This window comes from Echinops telfairi, unplaced genomic scaffold, assembly GCF_000313985.2.
Source record: "Echinops telfairi isolate 266 unplaced genomic scaffold, ASM31398v2 ScPeMD7_7458;HRSCAF=8496, whole genome shotgun sequence".
Taxonomy (NCBI): domain Eukaryota; kingdom Metazoa; phylum Chordata; class Mammalia; order Afrosoricida; family Tenrecidae; genus Echinops; species Echinops telfairi.
Genome location: NW_022111358.1, coordinates 29,788,060 through 29,797,835, shown reverse-complemented (window position 1 = coordinate 29,797,835; position 9,776 = coordinate 29,788,060). Strand labels below are relative to the sequence as shown.

The 9,776-nt window shown below is 54.4% G+C and overlaps 1 protein-coding gene across 1 annotated transcript in view; it reads right to left on the bottom strand.

The window, feature by feature from the left end:
- LOC101661325 (signal transducer and activator of transcription 5A) overlaps positions 1–9,112 on the bottom strand; it is a 20,439-nt gene extending 11,327 nt beyond the window's left edge. The window contains exons 1-5 of the mRNA XM_045299447.1: positions 8,985–9,112; positions 8,486–8,642; positions 7,171–7,260; positions 3,890–4,064; positions 24–199 (exon numbers count right to left, since the gene is read on the bottom strand). Of these exons, the coding sequence (XP_045155382.1) occupies positions 24–199; positions 3,890–4,064; positions 7,171–7,260; positions 8,486–8,642; positions 8,985–9,112 (726 nt within the window). The remainder of the gene's footprint in view (positions 1–23; positions 200–3,889; positions 4,065–7,170; positions 7,261–8,485; positions 8,643–8,984) is intronic.
- Positions 9,113–9,776: the final 664 nt, after the last annotated feature.

Genomic DNA, 9,776 nt, shown 5'->3' with positions numbered 1-9,776 from the left:
CCCTCCCCTAGCTCTGTGCAGGCCTCAGGGCAGGGCCCGCTGCGGGGAGGACCCAGGCGGCCACTCACCACTCGGTACTGCTGCAGGGTCTGGGCCTCTCGCTGCAGCCAGGCCTCCAGGGACACCTGCTTCTGCTGGAGGGCCGTCTCCCGGCTCAGCCGCTCCTGGGGGTTCAGCTGGGCCAGCTGGGCGAACTGAGCTGGAGGGGGGGACAGGACACCACAGTCATGTCCCCCAGGTTTGAGCAGGAAGCCAGAGCATTTACACGTCCCTCGCCCCGAGGCAAGACGCTCAGGCACCGGATACCCAATAGCAAGTCAGGCTGCCCGAAGGTGAACTGCGCCTTCAGAGGGCTCCTGACTGGTCCCTCTCTGCTCAGGAGTGCAACTCAGGAGAGCTCCTGCCCCCCCTCCTGGTCTCCTCCCCACACAGCTGGCTGCCCTGCCCCCTCCCATGGGGCCTGGCATGGAACAGCTGCTGGGGTCTGAAAGGTGGGTGGGGGCTTGCTTTCTCATAGCTGGGTGAACTTGGGCCAATCACTCTCTTCCCCTGAGCCTCAGACTCCCCGCCTGCAAAGGGAGCCTCACAGCACCTGCTCCGTGGGGTGTTAGGAGGACTGAACAAGTGATGAGGCTCGTGGGTGGGCCTGCCTGGCTTGGAGCAGAAGGCACCTAACTGCCAAGCGCCCAGGAAGCACCACCGAAGAGTTAGTCGTGGCTTAGGGCATCCAGGAGGGGCTCTGCACTGGGGACAGTGGCTTCTCTAGCTGCCGGGAGGTGCCTAATATGGTCACAGGGGCAGCCTGCCCACCGACTGAGAGAGTCCAAGGCCCTGCAGGGCTCCCTCAAAGAGCAGGTGGGGGAGGCAGCCTCTCTCCACAGTGGCTGTAAGCATTCTCATCAACGGTGAGATACCATGGGAGAAGGGAAAGTACTTTAAGGACCACCTGTGTATCAGTAACCCAGGACCTAACTGCAGGGGACCGAGCAGGGAGAGGGCTATCTAGGCCCAGACACCTAGAGTAAGGTGACCAGACGTCCCGCTTTTGGTGGGACAGTCCCGATTTTTGGAAAGAATGCACAAGCTAGGGTAGACGGTTTTCAGCTGCCATGTGGCTATTTCACCAGGATATGAGTTTTATCAATGGTGTCCCGCTTTACCAATGTTAAAATCAGGCCACCTTAACCTAGAGTCCTCTGGACAGCGACCTGGGGACTCCTGCCCACCACAGGGAGGGCAGCACGTGGCTCTGGCCACACTCCAAGAGGGGACCCTCTTAGGTGTCTCCAGGCAGTTTGCAGAAGCTTCTAGAAGGAGTCTGGGGAGACATGAGGCAACTGCTTGGCTCGGCTCTGCTGGAGGAAGCGGGGCCTTCCCTGGCCCAAACAGATCCACAGTCTGTGTGTCAGCCGGGTGAACTTGATCAACGAGGCAGGACTGACCCTGCCTGACGAGGGCCTCCCAAACCAGCATCCAAACCCAACGCCATCAAACAGCAGCACCCGGGAAGCCCCGGCGAAAGCCAACACAACCCGGGCTATCGTGGCACTTTGGACTCTGACCCACAGGGCAGCATAGAGGGCCAAAGGGTGTCTGCATAGAAGCAGAGTTCCACCTTTCTCCTGCAGGTGGCCCTGGGTTGGGAGTACTAAACAGGTGTCACAGGGCCCTTAAGTTATGAACCTACCCAAAGAACCACTGACCGCTCCTGTTCCCCCTCCAGGTGGGTGGGAGTGGGATGTCTCCCTCCAAGGGGAGGGAGACATGCCCGAACCATCCCACCACCGTCTCCCCAACATCTATCGTCCACACAAGGGCCTAGGCCCCAGGGCACAGGAAACACCGACAGGGCAGGATTTAGGAGAGTGCTTTCTTTTTTTCCCCCGGCCCACTCTCACCCCCAAGAGCTTTCTTTTGTAGCTAAATCAAAATGGACTGAAGAAAGCAAGACAAAAGAATTCAGGTACAGGGGGAAAATCAGACCTCTTGTAAAATGGGAAACTGAACAAACTGTCAATGATTATATTAAGTGTTAATGGGCTCAGTTAGGAGCAAGCTGAAACTCTATCTCATGCTATGTACAAAAGACAGATGTGTTGACTGTAGGAAGGATGGATAAAGATGCACTATGAAGGGGAAGGCTATCGTGATGATTAATCAGAAATAGACTTAAAGACAAAGAGAGGGGCAGACATTTCATAATAATTACAGTGTCCATTCACTGGATCCACAGAATAAGCACCAGCGTGTATTTACCACATAACAAAGCTTCAAAATTCCTAACGAAAATATTTCCTGAGTTACCTGAAGAAACAGACAATTGTACAGTCATGTAAGTGTGATCTCTCTCTTTCAGTAACTGATAGAACTAACGCCCTCCCCCTCCCCCCCAAAATCAGTGATTCTCAAAGTATAGATTATAGACACTGGTGAGAGGAGGGTTTCGAAGACCCTTCTTAGGGGTCTGTAGAATCAAAAGTATTTTCAGAAATTCATATGATGTGATTTTCCTTTTTCACACTTAATCTCTTATTCATAGGAAGTTTCCAAAGGCGATCACAGGACAGGCTGGGCCACAAAAGTATCAAAGAACTGAGATCACACAGCACATCTCACCTTACCACAGTGAAATTTAATTATAAGGTGGTGTTGAAATCAAGAAAATAGGACCGCTAGGAAAAATCTAATATTTGGAAATTAAACAATATTTTTCTAAATAATGTACCAGTAAAGAATTCCACGAGAAATTAGAAAATAATTTCAAGTGGAATTAAAATAAAAATTTGTAGGATGCAGCTAAAGCAGTATGTAGAGGGAAATGTATAGCTTTCAGATACATCTCCAAACAAACTCATTGCCAGCCAGTTGATGCCAACTCACAGCAACCCTGTAAGACAGGGTAATACTGCCCCTGTGAGGTTCTGAGATTATAACTCTTTACAGGAGTAGAAAGACAAAAGAAAAATCTTTCTCCTCCAGAGTGGCTGGTGGTTTTGAACTGCTAACCTTGCGGTGTGCAGTCTAAAACATAACTACTACACCACCAGAGCTCGGTTTTCAGATATATACACATCTATATCCAAACTCAACCCCATTTGAACGGCCTGACACAATGACCAAAGTAGTTGCTTTAAGCAGCTAGAAAAGTCAGCAAAGACATGGCAAATGGGCACTTAGAGCTCTTACGAGGCTAGGGGAGCACCTCCATGGTCAGTCTGGAGTGACCCCTTGTGGGAACTCCTGAGACTCCTCAAAGGGCACCCAGGGTTCATTTCTTCTGGCTCCATTTTTCTATCCCCACATTCTTACCGTGGGAGCCACTGACAAGCCATACACCTAGGAGCTGTTTACCGCTGTCACCCCTCTTCCCAGTCTAGGATGTCAGGAAGGGGCACTCGGAGAGTCCACTTGACCCCTGGAGACTCCCAGCCAAAGGCGTCCCTCTGATTGGGAAGCATTTGGTCCCTTACGCTCAGTCACACATTTAGCTATTCATCGAAGACGTACAGCGAGGGCGAGAACAGTGATTATTAAAGTACAGGGATCTTATGCCACATCTCTAGTTGAGATCCAGTTCTATTAACTTACCAGAAACCTAGGACAGGTTCCTGGTTCCCTTTGGTGCTCAGCTTTATCACTTAGAGAACAGAACTACCTAATCGATAGGGTTGTTGGGAGAGGTGAATTGGTTGGGGTCTGTAAGGGGCTTAGCATGGCACGAGGGCACAAGGACCACAGCAGAGGCCCAACCCCTGGGAGCTGTGACTGCTACCAGACTTTGGGCCTGGTGCTGGCGGGTCGATGCACACCAAGCCCCTGCCCTGGAGCTCACCGCGTGTTCTTCCCTCCCTCTTCCAACACCCGTGGCTCGCGCACGCGGCAGCCTCACCCTGGATCCTCAGGCTCTCCTGGTACTGGATGATGAAGTATTCTTGGGTCTGCTGCAGCTTCTTCAGCTCATTCTCTGTGTCCTGCGTGACCAGCCGCAGCTCCTCGAATGTCTGGTTGATCTGGAGGTGTTTCTGGGACATGGCGTCAGCCAGGCTCCCGGCTGGAGAGCTGCACTGGAGACAGATTGATGGGAGAAAACCTCAGGGCTCATCAAACACCCATCCGACAGATCCCAGACTTACATCTGAAGGAGGGAGGGAGGGTTGTTTGAGTCAGACTGCCCACGGATCAGCATTGGGGTGGAGTAGGGCTGAGGGAGAATGAGGGTGACCTGGCTGACGATGGCACCTTCAGAAAGCATACTGGACACTTCCATTTAAAAATCTCACTTCTGGCACAGGGACTCCAGCAGCGGCTAATCGAACACCTTTCTGACAGGCTACGGCGCAACGTGTCCCAAGACCCGAGTATTCGCGAAGGTGTCCACTCACTCCATATTCACGTGGTGACCCAAAGCCAAGTGTGGGAGATGAGGCCGTGTGGACACACGTCAAAGCCCTCACGCAAGACCTTCTTGTGACTGCATCGTTTGGTTCCGCCAGGGAAGAGGCTGAGCCCCTCATAGGCATATTGGGGTCCTCAGAATGAAGTTAGAGGGGGAGACACCAGCAAGGCCTCCACGGACCCAGGCCCTGATGTGACCAGGTCTGATCCACTCCTTCGACGCCAGGCACGGCGCAGTGAATGCTTCAGGGAGGAAGGTCTAATGAACTGCTCCCAGAAAGAATTCCCATCTCCTCAACACAGCCTCCATTGGCCTTGCTGATCTCCTCTGTCAACCTCTGCCCCCAGGTCCATGCTGCCCAAGCCTCACCAGCTACTTTCTGTTCTTTGAACACACACACACACACACACACACACACACACACACACACACACACACACACGCACACACCCATTCCTGCCTGGAGTGTTTGTGCTTGTTGTTCCATCAGTACTGGGACAACAATCCTCCGCAGGCTAGCATTTCAGCTGGCCCCTTTCCAGAAAAAGACCTTCGATGAGGGGCCAATGTAAAGTGCCACTGTCCCGCTCCATGTCTGTTCCCAGGTGTCTGGACAAGCAACCTGTCAGAGAGACACGCAATGGGATGGAGACTCAGCCAGGAAGAGAAAGGGCCCCTGAGACAGGCTGCGGCATGGATGACCCCCGGACACACTGAGCTATCTGAAGAAAAGCAATCAGGCCATTACTGGGGCAAAGGGCCCTAGAGACTTCTTTTCCAAGAGATCCCCCTTCAACAAACAGACAACGACAAAGAGAAGCAAACTCACAAACTCACCCCCTTCAACAAACAGACAACGACAAAGAGAAGCAGCCACCAAAGACAGACACGCCTCCACGTCCATGGAATGTGCAGAGCAGGCACACGTCGAGACTGGAGCTTATGAGTGGTTTATCAGAGATGGGAGGAAGGGTGGCGGAGGGAGGGATTGTTTAGAATGCAAAGGCGGTAATGGACAACTTTGTAAGGACAGGAGGGATGGCTGCATGGCCTGATCAATGTCACTGGTGTCACTGATACAGAAAAAAAAAATCAACTAGGTAAATGGTGTGTTATATATGATTTTACAATAAAAAACTTGTTTAGAGCATTGCACCGGCTGTGCCTTTATCTGAAAATGGGCATGTGTGTACTAACTTGTTTCTTGTCTATCTCCTGGACAAGGCATGAGCTTCCCAAGCTGGGCCCTTGTTCACCAGACTCTCCAAGGTCCAGAACTTCAGAGACAGTCAAGAATCGTTTGATGGCTCAGAGAAAGAATGCGTCCTACTGACCACGAGGACCCCTCTGCTCTGTGACATTGACAGGTGCCATCGAGCTGACTCAGACTCACGTACAATGGATTGAAACACTGCCCGGTCACTGCTAGCCTCACATCTGTTGCTCTGTTTGAGCCCATTGTTGCCGCTACTGTGTCAAACCCATCTTCAGGGGCTTCCTCTTTTTCACGGCCTCTCGACTTTACCAAGCGTGATGTCATTCTCCTGACTGGTCTCTTCTGACATGTCCAGGTTGTAGACAGAGGTTTGTCCAGGAGGTTGAATTCATTTGCACACTTGCAGTTCACTTTGTGAGGGTAGCAAGTCAAGGGTGGTCATCCCTTGGGAAAAGATCATTCTTTTCTAGCTTTCTCTATTGGGGACCCACACATGTACATTGCTTCCCTTCTCCCCACTTACATGGGACTACCTGCAAGCCTCTAAACGTGACACGACAGCTTATGTCTTCTTGCCTTCAAATGAGCGGCTATTACTTTGTCCCTCAGCCACCTGCTCCATCCTGAGTCAGGGCCTGTTTCTCTAACCACCCCTACCCCCACCCCCGACGTCCCAGTCCGTCAGGCAGGGTCTCAAGGAGAACCTCTCACTGCCCGAATTCCTTTGGGGGGGTACAGGCCTTTGGCCTCCTTCGGGAATCCCAGCCTAGCATCAGCAGGACCTCAGAAAGGGCTCTTCTAAATGAACTTTAAAATTCTTGACATCCACATCCATGATTATGAACACATAATAGAAATGACCTCTGGACTGCCCTAAGGCCTTTTAAGAAACCCATTTTGCTTTCCTGCAGGTAACAGCATTTGTGCCACGGTCCGTGCAGGTGTCGAGCACCTTCATGGACACAGAACTTGGGTGCTCAGGCCCTGTGTCCCTCCCCGTCCCTGCCCCCCACGAGGCCTCATGTCTCTATAGGCTGTGTGCCACTGGCCTCGGCTCCTTTTCTGCTCACAAGACGCCGCTGCTTATGGAATGACAAATATTTCCCCTAGTGGTGTGTAAGGACACCACTGACATCAACCAAGTTTCCAGCTGTATGTGTGTGTGTGTGTATGTGTGTGTGTGTGTGTGTGTGAGTGAAGAGCCCCCCTACTTTTCCACGATCCTGTCTGCCTCTCCCGGGCCTACATGATATCTCATTTAATCTTCACAACAACCCTATGAGGTGACTGATATTATTATCCCCATTTGGCAAAGGGTGACTCAGAGAGGTCAAGTCACCTGCCCAAATCACACAGCTCATATGAGGCTCGGCCAGGGATTAAGCACGGGCAGCCACTTCCTACCTCCTTGTAACAACTCTGCCTCTCACATTAGCGCGTGTCTCTTGATTTCCTGGCTCTGCTCAGGCTCAGGCTTCACGTAAGCACAGTTGTGACTGGAGAGAAGGGTGTGTGCAAAGATTCTGTAACTCCTCCCAGCATGCCCGGGGACACTCACATTGTTGGCTTCTCGGACCAGCCTCTGCTCATTGTACAGAATGTGGCGGATGCAGCGGACCAGCTCCATGGGGCAGCGGTCGTACGTGTTCTGAAAGAATCCAACAGCAGCCAGCAGTCACCACCCTCTGTTCGAGCCCTGCCCATCAGCACCCCCCAGGGAGCCTCAGGAACAATCACTGGACGCCTCCTGTCTCTCCTGGACCCCCTCCCTGGGTCTTCGTGTTTGGCACGCAGGAAATTAAAAGCCGCTGCTTACAAAGCACTTCCAAGTGACGATCTTCCCTGATTCTCACAGCACACAACCCCCACAGCAGAAGTAAAATCATCACCCCTGTTTCACAGATGGGAAAGCTGATACTGCTGAGAGAGGTTCTGTACTTGCCCAGGGGCAAACACGTGAGCAAGGAGCTGACTCAAGGTCGAAACCCAGGGTTTCATGCAAAGCCAAGGTACCTGCCACTATCCATCTGCCCCTGGGTACCTAATGTACCCCCGCAGGGCTCTCCTGCTTCATCCCCCCCCCCAATGGACCATTTTATTTCCCAGGAACCCCACTGCTGATGTTGAAGGGCTCTCTAAGTGAGTTTCCTAGGAGGTCTGCTGACATCGTGGTTATATGTTGGGCTCCTGACCAAAAAGGTCAGCGGTTTGAACCCACCAGCTGCTCCTCAGGAAAGAGGCTTTCTACTCCCACAAAGCGACTCACAGGGTCACCATGAGTCGGCATCAACTCAACTTTTGGGGGGAAGTGAGTTCCAGTAAAGGCTTCATTCTGATCACCACTCACGCCTTTGCCTGCTTCCACAAAAACTCCCTCTCCTCTCCTCTCCCTCCCTCACCAGGGGAATCTCCAGTCCCCCATGGAAGCCCCTGTCACCCAGCTCTCACCTCCAGGACAACCCTTCTCCACCCCCACCCAGGCTTCACGGGGTCCCAATAGGGATGGTGACCTTCTTCCCTGACTTCCTGCCTCCCTCCAGCAGAGGAACCCTGGCTCATCTACCTCTACCCTTCCAGTTGTGGCCTAAGATTCCCCACCTTCCCTGATCAGTTCATCGTGCCCTTTCACCCATCTCCCCCCTTTGGGGAGGTAAACAGCCTCCACCCCTTGCTTGGTAATATGTTCAAAGGCATCTGGCGGGTCTGCTTAGAAAGAGGGGGTGGGGGAAATTGAAGCAGAGACGTTGCAGGTAAGCTCAGGGTCATATTGTGAGTCAGTGACCAGGCCAGGAAAAAACCCAGAGGTCTGGAGGGTGGAAGAAGGCGGATGGCACTGCCTTCCCACAGATAGGCCTCCAGCACTCGGCACCCACCTGGAGCTGCGTGGCATAGTGGCCCAGCTTGATCTTCAGCAAAAAACCGTCCTCCCCCACCTGGTGCTCGGCCTTCTTCTGCAGCTCCTGCACCAGGCCCTCCAGTAGCTGGGTGGCCTGGGCTCGGTCCTGAGGGTTGTCCAGGTCGATGGTGTCCCTTGGGGAGGGCAGGGGAAAGACACCGACGATGGCACCTTCTCGGGCCAGCAGTGGGGCTCCAAGCGGCGCATGGGGTTCTCTGGCTCTGTGACTAAGGAGCTCTATCACCAGACAGACACCTCTCCGGGGCCCACGGGGCTAGTGCCTAGCAGTTCCACATGCACCAGAGTGGAGAAACATCCCCTCCCACTCCCCATGTCCCGGTTCCCCTTTTCCAGGGACACCTCCCCTTCTGCACAGCCAGGGCCCACCAGGAGTCCTCCACAGAGCAGGTGGGTGGAGGGTGGGGTGCCTGGAGGGCAGGCCCTGTGGAGGAAGGTTCTGGGCTGGGGACACCTACCATGGCTGGCTCTCGATCCACTGCGCCAGGTAGTGGCGGACCTCGATGGGGAAGTGCTGCCCATAGAGCACCTGCATCTGACGCAGCGCATCTCCCTGCAGCTGCTGGGCCTGGATCCAGCCGGCCATGGCCGTGCCCCTAGGGCCAATGAACAGATGAACATCTGGAGGCCTGAGCCGAGCCTCATCCAGCCATCCCGGGACCGCAGTCCAGCCAGGCCCCTCCCCTCCCAGAGGCTCACTTTCCGGTGCGGGAAGAAGGATGGTGGGGCTGGAAGGCCGCCCTCCCTCTGACAAGTAACCCGCGGAGGTTTGGGGAGGGGCTCTGAGCGTCAGGTGCCCTCCCCCTCTTCCTCTCCCCTTGCCCCCACGGGGCTTCCCCAGGGCAGGCGGGGTGGAGGGGGACCGCAAGAAACTGAAAGAGAAACACAGCAGGGGGCCCGGGTCCTGGGGAGGGTGGTGAGACTCTCCGCCAACCCTGCTTGGGCCCCCAGCCCCCCATTTCTGGGCACATGGGGCTGTCCAGCACCAAGTGAGGCTCTAGTTTCCCCAAGACTCTCACTCGACGCCTTGTGTCCCTGGGCACGTGGCTACGGTTGGTAAGGGGCGAGGGGTGGGTGGGCGCGACGCTCGGCCCGTGCCCCGGCGTCCCCCTGTCCTGCCTGACAGCGCCCCGTCCCCGCGGCAGCCCCCTCTCTCCATCCTCGACCCTCGTCGCTGTCCCCGCTGCTCAAAGGTCCTGCGGAGCCCGGGCTCTGCCCGTCGGGCCAGGGGACCCAGGCACCAGGCGCGC